Source organism: Ornithorhynchus anatinus, chromosome 2, assembly GCF_004115215.2.
Source record: "Ornithorhynchus anatinus isolate Pmale09 chromosome 2, mOrnAna1.pri.v4, whole genome shotgun sequence".
NCBI classification, from domain to species: Eukaryota; Metazoa; Chordata; class Mammalia; order Monotremata; family Ornithorhynchidae; genus Ornithorhynchus; species Ornithorhynchus anatinus.
Window position 1 is genome coordinate 163,250,901 of NC_041729.1, and position 13,896 is coordinate 163,264,796.

General features: G+C 54.5%; 1 protein-coding gene across 3 annotated transcripts in view; it reads left to right on the forward strand.

The window, feature by feature from the left end:
• Positions 1 to 13,896, forward strand: part of DNAI7 (dynein axonemal intermediate chain 7) — a 45,318-nt gene that overhangs the window by 29,364 nt on the left and 2,058 nt on the right. The window contains exons 11-14 of one of the 3 annotated variants that reach the window (XM_029057348.2): positions 3,523 to 3,689; positions 6,740 to 6,953; positions 9,063 to 9,277; positions 11,438 to 11,605. In XM_029057348.2, the coding sequence (XP_028913181.1) occupies positions 3,523 to 3,689; positions 6,740 to 6,953; positions 9,063 to 9,277; positions 11,438 to 11,605 (764 nt within the window). The remainder of the gene's footprint in view (positions 1 to 3,522; positions 3,690 to 6,739; positions 6,954 to 9,062; positions 9,278 to 11,437; positions 11,606 to 13,896) is intronic. The other 2 variants (XM_029057358.1, XM_029057366.1) reach the window with 2 other exon arrangements.

Consider the following 13,896-nt stretch of genomic DNA (forward strand, 5'->3'; position numbering starts at 1 on the left):
TGATTGACCGTGTCCAACCCGATTAGCTTTCATCTACCCCAGCCCTCGACACATAGTAAGAGCTTAACACATACCGTCGTCATCAATAAGAATGATAACAGTTATGGCATTCGTTAAGCGCTTACTACGGGCCGAGCGCTGTTCTAAGCGCTGGGGGTGGATACAGGCTAATCAGGTCGTCCCATGTGGGGCCCACAGTCTTCATCCCCATTTTACAGATGAGGTAACCGAGGCCCAGAGAAGTGAGGTTACTTACCCGACATCACACAGCTGACAGGTGGCGGAGTCGGGATTGATAACGTTGGCATTTGTTAAGCGCTCACTAGGTGCGGGGCACCGTTCTGAGCGCTGGGGTAGATACGGGGTCATCAGGACGTCCCACGTGAGGCTCCCGGTTCATCCCCATTTTCCAGATGAGGGAACGGAGGCCCAGAGAAGGGAAGTGGCTCGCCCGCGGTCACCCGGCTGACAAGTGGCAGAGCTGGGAGTCGAACCCACCACCTCTGACTCCCAAGCCCGGGCTCTAGCCATTGAGCCACGCTGCTTCTCCGGCATCCTGCTCAGCTCACTGTTGCCTGGGAGACCGGCGTAGCCCGGGTAACTGTTGCTGGGAGACTGGTGTAAAGGTTGCCAGGGTAACTCTTCCTGGGAGGCCTGTGTACCAGTTGCTTGGGTAATTCTGCTAGGAGGCATCAATCAACAATCGATCGATCGACATCATCAATCACTAGAGAAGCAGCGTGGCTCGGTGGAAGGAGCCCGGGCTTGGGAGTCAGAGGTCATGGGTTCGAATCCCGGCCCTGCCACTTGTCAATTGGGCAAATCACTTCACTTCTCTGTGCCTCACTTACCTCATCTGGAAAACGGGGACGAAGACCGTGAGCCTCACGTGGGACAACCCGACGGCCCTGTATCCACCCCAGCGCTTAGAACAGCGCTCTGCACGTGGTAAGCGCTTAACACGTACCAACATTATCATTGTTAATCGATCGTCTTTACTGAGCGCTTCCTATAGGACGAAGGTTCTAATCCCGGCTCTGACACCTGTCTGCCGGGTGACCTTGGGCAAGCCGTTTAACTGCTCTGGGCCTCAGTTCCCTCATCTGTAAAATGGGGACGAAGACTGTGAGCCCCACGTGGGACGACCCGATGGCCCTGTATCCACCCCCAGCGCTCGGAACAGTGCTTGGCCCATAATAAGTGCTTAACAAAGGTCTTACCTATTATTATTGATAAAGATTGGTATGTGTTAAGCCCTTACTGCGCGTCAAGCGTTGGGGTAGATGAAAGCTCATCAGGTTGGACACAGTCAATCATTCGTTCGCTTGTATTTACTGAGCGCTTACTGTGGGCAGAGCACTGTACTAAGCGCTTGGAAAGTACCATTCGGCAACAGAGAGAGACAATCCCTGCCCAAACCGGGCTCACAGTCCAGGAGGGGGGAGGACGGACAACCAGACGAGTAAAGCGGGCATCAGTGGCATCGATATAAATAAATAGAATTAGAGATATGGACACATCAAAACAAGTAAACAGGTATTGATTACAAATAAATAGAATTATAGATATGGCCATATAAAGCGCCGTGGGGCGGGGGGGGGGGGGCGGTATAGGAAAGGGAGCGAGTCGGGGCGACGGCGTGGGGAGGGGGAGCCGAGGACCGTATCCCACATGGAGCTCACAGTCTTCCTCCCCATTTTACAGATGAAGTAAATGAGGCCCAGGAAAGTTAAGTCATTCGCCCAAGGTCACACAGCAGAGAAGTGGCGGAACGGGGATTAGAACCCAGGTTCTTTTGACTCCCAGCCCCGGCCTCTCTCCACCAGGTCACATTGCCACTATGCGCAGAGCACTGTACTGACAGCTTGGGAAAGTACAGTGTGAAGGTACAACAGAGTGGGTAGACACATTTCGTGGCTCAGTGGAAAGAGCCCGGGCTTCGGAGTCAGAGGTCATGAGTTCGACTCCCGGCTCTGCCACTCGTCAGCCGGGTGACTGTGGGCGAGTCACTTCACTTCTCTGGGCCTCAGTTCCCTCATCTGGAAAATGGGGAGTAACCGCGAGCCTCACGTGGGACGACCCGATTCCCCTGTATCTCCCCCGGCGCTTAGAACGGTGCTCTGCACGTAGTAAGCGCTTAACAGATACCAACATTATTATTTCCTGCCCATGACAAGCTTACAGTCCAGAGGGGAAGACAGACATTAATATAAATAAATCCCAGATACGTGCCTAAGTAGGGAATAAAGGGAGCGAGTCAGGGTGACGCAGAAGGGACGGGGGGGGGGGGGCGGGGAAGAGGAAAGGAGGGCGCAGTCAGGGAAGGCCTCTCGGAGGAGGTGGGCCTTCGGTAGGCTTTGAACGAGGAGAGAGTCACTGTCCGTCGGAAACGAGGAGGGAGGGCGCGAGGAGGGCCGGGGCGGGACTTGGGTGAGAGGTCAGCGGAGCGATAGGGGAAATCGAGGTACAGAGGATAGGTTGGCGTTAGAGGAGCGGAGTGTACGGGCTGGGTTGGAGTAGGAGAGCAGTGAGATGAGGTAGGAGGGGGCGAAAGGGTGGACGGCTTTAAAGCCACTGGTGAGGAGTTTCTATCCGACGGGGAGGTGAATGGGCAACCACTGGAAGTTCCTGAGGCGTGGGGAGACGTGGTCCGAATGGTTCTGCAGAAAAACGATCCGCTCGGCAGGGTGAAGTGGGGATTGGAGTGGAGAGAGACAGGAGGCGGGGAGGTCAGCGAGGAGGCTGACACAGCCGCCGAGGCGGGATAGGAGTCTTGGGTGGTAGTTATTACCCGAGCAGCTCTCGAGAGGCAGCGTGGCTCAGTGGAAAAGAGCACGGGCTTTGGAGTCGGACGTCATGGGTTCGAATGCCGGCCCTGCCGCTCGTCAGCCGTGCGCCTCGCTTCCCTCGTCTGGAAAATGGGGATGAAGACTGTGAGCCCCACGTGGGACGACCCGATTCCCCGTGTCTACCCCAGCGCTTAGAACAGTGCTCTGCACATAGTAAGCGCTTAACAGATACCGACATCATCATTATTATTGTTAACCCTTCCCGGAAGACTTGGGTACCAGTTGTTTCCCAAAGGGATGGCTATGGAAAGGGAGAAGAGGAGGGGATTATTTTGCAGGCCTGAGACCTCACTACAGTGGCCAACCCTATTGGCTTGTATCCCCTCAAGCGCTTAGTACAGTGCCTGGCACATAATAAGTGCTTAAAAATTCCATCATTATTATCATCGGTACAGGTTTCCCTTGAAAAATCGAGGCCTAGTCGTGACACCGAATTGTACCCCGCACTGTGCGACAGCTAGGTAAAACCATGCTATTTTTTACGGTGACTGACTAGACGGTTCTCTTGACTGTACTCTCCCCAAATGCTCAGTACAGCGCTCTGCACACGCAAGTGCTCAACAGCTACCCTTGATGGTTCGATTGTCTTTTTATCCCCCCCGGTGGGAGCATTCAAAATCCCGTGCCGAGCCGAACGGTCGCGATCCTCTGAAATCCGGTTGATTTTTTTTAGTTCCCCCGAAATCCCAGCTGGAAGAGTCCGAGAGCCGGTCAGACGACTTCGTCGGGGAGAACGTGGTCGATCTGCACCAGTTCACCCCGCTGGGAGGAATTTATCATCTGGATGTGCTGCGGCTCCCTCCACAGCGCAAGCAAGTGAAAGGCTGGACTCTGGTGGAAGTAGGTCGACGGGGGGGGGGGACGATGAAACCGTCTAATCAGTCACCGGGATTGATTCAGTGGTATTTATTGAGCGCTTAACTGTGTGCAGAGCACTGTACTAAACGCTTGGAAAGTCCAACCGGGCAACGGATAGAGACAGTCCCTACCGAACGGCGGGCTCACGGTCTAGAAGGGGGAGACGGACAACAGAACCAAACAAGTAGACGGGCCTCGCCAGCATCAAAAATCAATAGAATTATAGATACGTGCATATTCGCTGAGCACTTACCGTGTTCCGAGCACTGTACTAAATGCTTGGATGAAAGCAGCATAATGTAGTGGATTGAGCACGGGCCTGGGAGTCAGAGAGTTGTGGGTTTTAATTCCGCTCCGCCACCTGTCTGCTGTATGATCTTAGGCGGGTCCCTTAACTTTTCCGTGCCTCGGCTACCTCATCTGTAAACCGGGGATCAAGAACGGGAGCCCTGTGTAGAGCGGGGATCGTGTCCAACCCGATTTGCTTGTACCCACCCCAGCGCTTAGTACAGTGCCCGGAACTTGCTTGCGTCCACCCCAGCGCTCAGTACGGTGCCTGGAACATGGTAAGTGGTTAACAGATTCCACAGTTATCATTATTACAATCTAACGGGCCATCGGACACGTTCCCTGCCCACGGCAAAGTTACGGTCTCGCGGGGGAGATGGACATTAATATGAAAAAATAAATGGCAAGAACTAAATTACCTTCCATTAACTCCCCTCAGCGCTTGGGAGAGTACGGTTGATTCTGTTTATCGCCATCGTTCTCGTCCGTCCGTCTCCCCCGATCGGACCGTGAGCTCGTCAGACGGCAGGGACCGTCTCTATCTGTTACCGACTTGTCCATTGCAAGCGCTTAGTACAGTGCTCTGCGCATAGTAAGCGCTCAGTAAATACTCTTGAATGACTGAATGAATGAATACAATAGTCACTTAACTTCTCGGTGCCTCAGTGACCTCATCTGTAAAATGGGGATTAAAACTGCGAGCCCCACGTGGGACAACCTCATCACCTTGTATCCCCCCGGGCACTTAGATCAGTGTTTTGCACATAGTAAGCGCTTAACAAATACCACCGTTGTTATTACAATAGGACAGCTACTGTGGACATGTTCCCTGCCCACAACGAGCTTACCGTCTCGAGGACTGTAAGGCCCTTATGCCTAAAGGCTGATTCATTCACTCATTCGATCGTATTTATCGAGCACTTGGGAGAGTACGGTGTAACGACAGACGGACACATTCCTGCCCACAACAAGCTCACAGTCTAGAGGGGGAGACAGATATCAATATAAATAAATTATGCGGATACAAATATATACATATATGCTGATCATATCTATTCTTAGAGAACTATGTCGTAAGCTCCTTGTGGGCAGGAAAGCGTCTCTCAGCTCCGTTATATTCTCCCAAGTGCTTAATGATAATAATAACGATGTTGGTATTTGTTGAGCGCTTACTAAGTGCCGAGCACCGTTCTGAGCGCTGGGGGAGACACAGGGGAATCAGGTTGTCCCACGTGGGGATCACGGTCTTAATCCCCATTTTACAGATGAGGGAACTGAGGCCCAGAGAAGTGAAGTGACATGCCCACAGTCACACAGCCGACAAGCGGCAGAGCTGGGATTCGAACTCATGACCTCTGACTCCAAAGCCCGGGCTCTTTCCACTGAGCCACGCTGCTTCTCTGTACCAAGCTCCCGGTCTAAGCAGGAGAGGGAGCAGGTTATTTAATTCCCCCTATGAATGATTCATTTAGTCAACAGTATTTACTGAGCGCTTACTATGTGCAGAGCACTGGACCGAGCACAGCTCGGCCACAGACAGAGACAATCCCTACCCAATGACGGGCTCTCAGTCTAAACAGGGGAGACAGCGAAGCAAAACAGAAGAAAACTCTTCCCCCTTCCCCTCCCCTCGGCCCTGTGCTCACTTGCACGTATTATTCATTACCCTATTTATTTTGTTAATGAGGCGTTCATCCCCTTCCTTCTATTTATCTCGACGACGTCTCGTTTTTGTCCTGTACGAGGACGACGAGGCACAGAGAAGCGACGTGACTTCTTGTCCGGAGTCACACGGCCGACCGTCGGTGGCGTAGTGGAGACAGCTTACCTGGGAGTCAGGAAGTCCTGGGTTCTCATCGCCGCTCTGTCTCGTGTCTGCTGCGTGACCTGGGGCAGGTCACTTGGCTTCTCTGTGCCTCGGTCGCCTCGGCTGTGAAATGACGACGAGCAGGCGTGGCTCGGCGGCAAGAGCACAGGCTTGGGGGTCAGAGGTCGTGGGTTCTAATCCCGGCTCCGCCACTCGTCAGCTGGGTGACTTCGGGCGAGTCGCTTCACCTCCCCGGACCTCAGAGACCTCATCTGGAAAATGGGGATGGATGATGGCATTTATTAAGCGCTTCCTATGTGCAAAGCACCGTTCCAAGCGCCGGGGGGGGATACAAGGTGATCAGGTTGTCCCACGTGGGGCTCACAGGCTTCATCCCCATGTGACAGATGAGGTCGCCGAGGCACAGAGAAGCGAAGCGACCCGCCCAAAGTCACACAGCTGACGAGTGGCGGAGCCGGGATTAGAACCCACGTCCTCTGACTCCCAAGCCCGGGCTCTTTCCATTGAGCCACGCTGCTTCTCTGAGACTGGGAACCCCACCTGGGACAACCCGGTTACCCAGTGTCTCCCCCGGTGCTCAGAACAGTGCTCGGCTCATAGGAAGCGCTCAACGAATACCGTCGACATCATCGTCATCGTCCCGTGGGACAGGGTTTGCGTCCAACCCGATGTGCTCGTAGCCACCGCGGTGCTCGGCGCGTAGTAAGCGCTTAACCCATGCCGTTATTATTATTATTATTATTATTAATAATCACGTGCGGGGAGCCCGTGCTGTGGGTAGAGCGCTGTACCGAGTGGCGGAGCCGGGATTAGAACCCAGGTCCTCTGACCCCCAGGCCCGGGCTCTTTCCCCTAAAATAAGCGGATGGGTGTGGAAGGCTCACGGTCGCTCACTTCCGACGGGTCCTCCTTGAAGATGCTGAGCGGAGGCCTGCAGAGATTCCCGTACCCGCCCCCGCCGCCCCAGGAAGGCCCCCTCCCCTCGCAGGCTTCGGACCCGCCGGCGATAAAGGAAACGTTGGCCAGAGCGGAAATGGAGGTGATTCCCCCGCCCATCACCGTCACGCTGAAGTTTAACGACAACGCGATGTTCTTCGAGGAACCTACGGTGGCAAAATGGGATCCCGAAGGTACGGCTGGAAGCGCGGAGAAACGGGCTCCGCCGCCAAACCGAAAACCGGGGGCCCGGGCGCCCGTTTCATTCATTCGCCCGTCCGATCGTATTTATCGAGCGCTTACTGTGTGCGGGGCACTGGACCGAGCGCTTGGAACGGACAGCGCGGCAACAGATAGAGACCATCCCTACCCGACGACGGGCTCCCGGTCTAGAGGCGGGAAGACAGACGACAAAACGAGCAGTCAGGCGTCAGTACCGTCGACATAGACCAGTGGAATCATAGACAGATACACGATCGTACATGTAGATTTCACCGCGTCCTTTCTGGGGCGCGGACCAATGCGGGGAGATCCAGGTTAAGCAGGCCGGACACAGTCCCCGTCCCACGTGGGACTGGCGCTCTTCACCCCCGTTTGACAGATGAGGGAACTGAGGCCCAGAGAAGTGAAGTGACCTGTCCAAGGTCACCTGGCAGGCAAGTGGCGGAGCCGGGGTTAAAACCCAGGTTCTTCTGACCCCCCGGGCCCGGGCTCTACCCGGTAAGCCCCACCTCAAAGAAGGTCGGGCGCGCGTCACGGAAAATCCACCGAGTCGTTCGAGTCGTTCCAGTCACTGGAACCCGTGTCCACGTCAGAGGACATGCGTTCTAGTGGACAGGTCCCGGCTCCGCCACTCGTCAGTCCAGTCGTTCACTGGAAAGTCAAGGGGAAGCAGGAACCGGTCGCCCACCGGCTGGAAAAATCCGTCCATCGTATTTGTCGAGCGCCTGTAGATAATGACGATAGCCGTGGCGTCTGTTAAGGACCGACTGGGTGTCAAACGCTGTTCAAGGCGCTGGGATCAGCACGAGTGAACAACAATAACAATAATCGTGGCATCTGTTAAGCGCTTATAATAATGATGATGGTATTCGTTAAGCGCTCGCTACGCGCCAAGCACTATTCTAAGCCCTGGGGTAGAGACCGGGTGGTCAGGTTGTCCCATGTGGGGCTCCCAGTCTTCATCTCCATTTTACAGATGAGGTAACTGAGGCACAGAGAAGCTAAGTGACTTGCCCAAAGTCACCCAGCTGACAAGTGGCAGAGCCGGGATCAGAACCCGTGACCTCTGACTCCCAAGCCCGGGATCTCCGTGTGCCAGACTCTGTGCTGAGCGCCGGGGGGGATGGATACAAGTAAATCAGGTGCGCAGAGCACTCTGATACCTGCTAGGGAGGGTGCGAAATAGCAGAGTCGGTAGAGAGCACTGCATTCACTCATTCATTTAATCATTAATTCATTCAGTCGTATCTATTGGGCGCTTACTGTGTGCGGAGCACTGCACTGAGCGCTTGGGAATGCACAGTACGGCACTAGAGACGATCCCTGCCCACAGAGAGCTCACAGTCTAGAGGGGGAGGGACAGACGTCAGTATAAGCGAGGAGGCATCAAGACGTCGATACGAGTAAATAGGCGTCAATATAAATAAATTACGGCATAAATTTAATCGTACTCATTGAGCAGTGACCGTGTCAGAGCAGTGTTGTAAGCGCTTGGGGGAGGACAAAAGAACGGTAAACAGACACATTCCCTGCCCACGAGGAGCTTAAAGGAGCAGTGTGGCCTAGTGGAAAGAACGCGGGCACTGGAGTCAGAGGAGCCGGGTTCCAATCCCGACTCGGTCACCCGTCCGCTGCGCCACCTTGGCCGAATCCCTGCACTTTTCTGTGCCTCTGTTCCCTCGTCTGTAAGATGTGGATCCAATCCGTCTTCTCCCTCCTATTTAGACTGTGCGTGTGGAACGGGGACCGTCTCCGACCTGATTCGCTTGTATCCATCCACCCCAGCGCTTAGTACAGAGCGTGTCCCGCGATCGGCGCTTAACAGATACCACGCATTCTTAACCCGTACCCATCCCGGCGTTCAGAACGGCGCCTGACGCCTAGTCGGTCCTTAACGGATGCCGCGATTATCAACGCCAACGCTTGAGCCCCGAACCGAGCACTCCGTCGCGTTTTCGACCTCCGCCGTCCTCTCCCGAGCACCGAGCGCGACGCTCTGCCGACGCTCGGCCGATCGTCTCGATCGTGCTCCCGTGAGGCGAAGACCGAAACGGGTCTCTCCGGTTTCTCTCGCGCCCGAGGGAGATGTTGGCGGACCGACGGCTTCGGTGACGTCTACTGCAACATGGAGGAGAGGCAGCTGTCCTTCACGCTGGGGTCTCTCTGTCCCATCGCCCTGATGCAGGACATCCACCTCAACATGCCCTACCAGTCGTGGGAGCTCTGCCCCACCGGGCTCGACGCAGCGCTCTTCGTCGTCTTCACCACTTTTACCGAGCTGAAGATCCAAATCCAGGTGAGGGTCCTCATCGCCGTAGTACTGGCTAACGATGAGAAGAATTACGGCGTCCGTTAGGAGCTTACTATGTGCCGGCCACCGTTCTAAGCGCCGGGGTAGATGCGAGATGATCGGGTTGGACGCGGTCCCTATCCTTCCCTGTGCCTCAGTTCCCTCATCTGGAAAATGGGGATTAAGACTGTAAGCCCCGGGTGGGGCAACCTGATTACCTTACATAGTAAGAGTTTAACAAATACCAACATTATTATTATTATTATGTGCCGAGCACTGTTCTAAGCGCTGGGGTAGACCCGGGGTCATCAGGTCATCCCACGTGAGGCTCCCGGTTAATCCCCATTTTCCAGATGAGGTCACTGAGGCCCAGAGAAGTGAAGTGACTCGCCCACGGTCACCCAGCTGACAGGTGGCGGAGCCGGGAGTCGAACCCACGACCTCTGACTCCGAAGCCCGCGCTCTTTCCACTGAGCCGCGCTGCTTCCCATAGCAAGCACTAAAAAAATATCATCATCATCATCATCATCATCATCATCATCATCATCATTATTCATTCATTCATTCAATAGTATTTATTGAGCCCTTACTATGTGCAGAGCACTGTACTAAGCGCTTGGAATGAACAAGTCGGCAACAGATAGAGACGGTCCCTGCCGTCTGACGGGCTCACGGTCCGATCGGGGGAGACGGACGGACGAGAACGATGGCGATAAATAGAGTCGAGGGGAAGAACGTCTCGTAAAAACAATGGCAACTAAATTATCATCATCCCCATTTTACAGATGAGAGTACTGAGGCCCAGAGAAATTAAGTAACTTACCTAAGGTCACACTAACACGGAGCCGGGATTAGAACCCGTGGCCTTCTGACTCCCAGGCCCGGGCTGTAGCCACGACAGTATGTCTTCATATTAATGTCTGTCTCCCGCTCTAGACTGTAAACTCCCTGTGTTTATTATTCTATTATCATTCATTCATTCGTTAGCATTTATTGAGCGCTTACTATGTGCAGAGCACTGTACTAAGCGCTTGGAATGGACAAGTGGGTAACAGATAGAGACGGTCCCTGCCCTTTGACGGGCTTGCGGTCTAATCGGGGCGGTGGGGGGCGGGGACAGACAGGAACAATAGCAATTATCCTCTCCCAAGCAGTTGGTACAGTGCTCTGCACACAGTAAGCACTCAATAAATAGGACCGAATGAGTGAATGAATGACGAGGGCCTGCTCAGTCATTCCTTGGTCTTTGTTGAGCGCCTATTGCGCGCCGAGCACGGTGCTAAGCGCTTGGGAGAGCGCAGCGCGACGGAGCCGCCGGATGCGTTCCCCGCCCACCAAGAGCAACGCGGCCAAGTCGAAAGGGCGCGGTCTCGAGAGTCGGAGGTCCTGGGTTCTGATCCTGCCTTCCCCACCTACCCGCTCTGTGACCTCGGGCAAGCCGCTTCACTTCTCGGTTCCCCCTTCGACTAAATGGGGATTCGATACCCGTTCATCCTCCCGCTTGGATTGGGAGCCCCGCGGGGGACTCGACTATCCGCTCCCGACCCCGGCGCTCAGTCCAGCGTCGGTTGCCTAGTAAACCCTTGGCAGACACCGCAGTTTCTGCTGTCGAGCTCCGCGCTCAGTCCCGCGTCTGTCGCCTAGTAAGCTCTGAGGGGGGAAAGGAGAAGCGGCGCGGCTCAGTGGAAAGAGCACGGGCTTTGGAGTCGGAGGTCATGGGGTTCGAATCCCGGCTCCGCCACTTGTCAGCTGGGTGACTGGTGGGCTATCTGTTGCCCACTTGTTCATTCCAAGCGCTTAGTACAGTGCTCTGCACATAGTAGGCACTCAATCAATGCTATAAATACTATCGAATGAAGTCACTTCACTTCTCTGTGCCTCAGTTCCCTCATCTGTGAGACGGGGATTAAGACGGAGCCCCACGTGGGACGACCCGATACCCCAGCGCTTAGAACAGTGCTCTGCACCTGGTAAGCGCTTGACAAATAGCAACATGATCATTATCGTTATTGTTAATGACAGATATCGCGCTGATTATGATCAGCGCTCGGGGGGGGCTGACGTAAGACAACCTCAGAGCCTTCAGCCCTGGCAGAAAGGCTCCGAGGTGGTCCTACTTGGGCCCTCCTCCGTTCCGACCGAATTGTCATCCTTCTTTCCGATCAGGAAAACCGATGTATGCTCGTCTCAGCGACGCTGGAAGATGAAGAATTCGTTTCCGATATAACGGGGAGATGGATGACTCCTCTCGCCCTCACCCTCGCCATGAGAAGAGTCGGGCTGAACGTCTTTCCTTCCGAACGGTCCCGCAAGTACGTCGGCGTGAACGAAAAGGTGAGAGCTCGTTACGGGCGGGCAACGCGTCCGCCGACTCCGTCGGATCGGACCCTCCCCTAAGCGCTCGGCGCGGCGCTCCGCACCTTGCGCTCCGTGGCCTAGCGGAAAGAGGCCGGGCTTGGGAGTCAGAGGCCCTGGGTTCTAACCCCGGGTCCACCACTTGTCTGCCGGGTGACCTTGGGCTTCTCTGTGCCTCGGTTACCTCCTCTGGAAAATGGGGATTAATGACGGCGAGCCCCTCGTGGGACGGCCTGATTACCTTGTAACGATAATGTTGGTATTTGGTAAGCGCTCACTATGTGCCAAGCACTGTTCTAAGCCCTGGGGTAGATACGGGGTAAGGAGGTTGTCCCACATGAGGCTCACGGTCTTCATCCTCATTTTCCAGATGAGGGAACTGAGGCACGGAGAAGTGAAGTGACTTGCCCAAAGACACAGCTGACGGGTGGTGGAGCCGGGACTAGAACCCACGACCCCTGACTCCTAAGCCCGTGCTCTCTCCACTGAGCCATGCTGCTGCTTGTATCTACCCCCCAGAGCTTAGAAGAGTGCTTGGCACATAGTAAGCGCTTAACAAATGCCATCATCATCATTATTATTATTACCTTGTATCTACCCCAGCGCTTAGAACAGTGCTTGGAACATAGTAAGCGCTTAACAAATACCATAATTCTAATCCTTTCTCAGTGGAAAGAGCCCGGGTTTGGGAGTCAGAGGTCATGGGTTCGAATCCCCACTCTGCCGCTTGCCAGCTCTGTGACCGTGGGCAAGTCACTTCACTTCTCTGGGCCTCAGTTCCCTCATCTGGAAAATGGGGATTAACTGTGAGCCTCCCGTGGGACGACCTGATGACCCCGTATCTACCCCAGCGCTTAGAACGGTGCTCTGCACACAGTAAGCACTTAAATACCAACATTATTATTATTTGTCCAGTACTCTCAATGTGCCAGGCACTGATATTAAGTGCCAGGGTAGATGCAAGCGAATCGGGCTAGACACAGTCCATATCCCACCCGGGGCTTATCGTATCAATTCCCATTTTACAGATGAGGCAACTGAGGCCCAGAGCAATTAAGTGACACAGCAGACAAGTGGCGGAGCCGGGACTAGAACCCAGGTCCTTCTGACTCCCAGGCTTGGGTTCTCTCCACTAGGCCCTGCTGCTTCCCTTGTCTGCTGGGTGATCTTGGGCAACTCACTTAATGTCTCTGGGCCTCAGTTCCCTCATCTGCAAAATGGGCATTCGATACCTGCTCTCCCTCCTGCTTAGTCCGGAAGTCCCAAATAGGACCTGGTGATCTTGTATCCATTCCAGCGCTTAGTACAGCGCTCGACACTTAGTAAATGCTTAACAAAGAAGCAGCGTGGCTCAGTGGAAAGAGCCTGGGCTTGGGCGTCAGAGGTCGTGGGTTCGGATCCCGGCTCTGCCACCTGTCAGCTGTGTGACTGTGGGCGAGTCACTTCACTTCTCTGGGCCTCAGTTACCCCATCTGTAAAACGGGGATTAAGACTGTGAGCCTCCCGTGGGACGACCTGATTCCCCTCTATCTACCCCGGCGCTCAGAACAGTGCTCTGCACGTAGTAAGCGCTTAACAAATACCAACATTATTATTACTAAGTGCCTAACAAATACCAACATTCTTAACAAATAGCACAATTATCATCATCATCATTAAATACCATCGATGATCACCTTCTAAATGTACCGGGGAGGAGGAGGCGGCACACGGTAAGCGCTCAAATATAATTTTTTTTTAAAAAAACTGGTAAGCGCCCGGGTAGGTAGAGGCTAATTAGTTCATTCATTCAATCGTATCTATTGAGCGCTTACGACGTGCTAAGCACTTGGACAGTTGAGACAGCCACTGGGGGCTCCCGGTCTAAGTAGGAGGGAGAACAGGGAGAACAGGAGGGGGAATTTTACAGTTGAGGAAACTGAGGCCCAGAGAAGTTACTCGACTCGCCCGCGATCACTCGGCAAGCGGTCGGCGGAGCTGGGATTAGAACCCAGGTCCTCTGACTCGGGCTCTTTCCACCAGACCACGATCGACAGATTGATTCATTCAGTCGTATCGATTGAGCGCTTACCGTGTGCTTCCTGTGACTGACTGATTGAGGAGGAGGAGGAGGAGAGCGAATACCCCCAGTGCAGAGAAGCGGCGTGGCCTAGTGGATGGAGTCCGGGCCCGGGAGTCCGCAGGACCTGGGTTCCAATCCGGGCTCCGCCACGCGTCTGCTGGGTGACCTCGGACAGGTCACTTCACCTCTCTGGGCCTCAGTTCCCTCA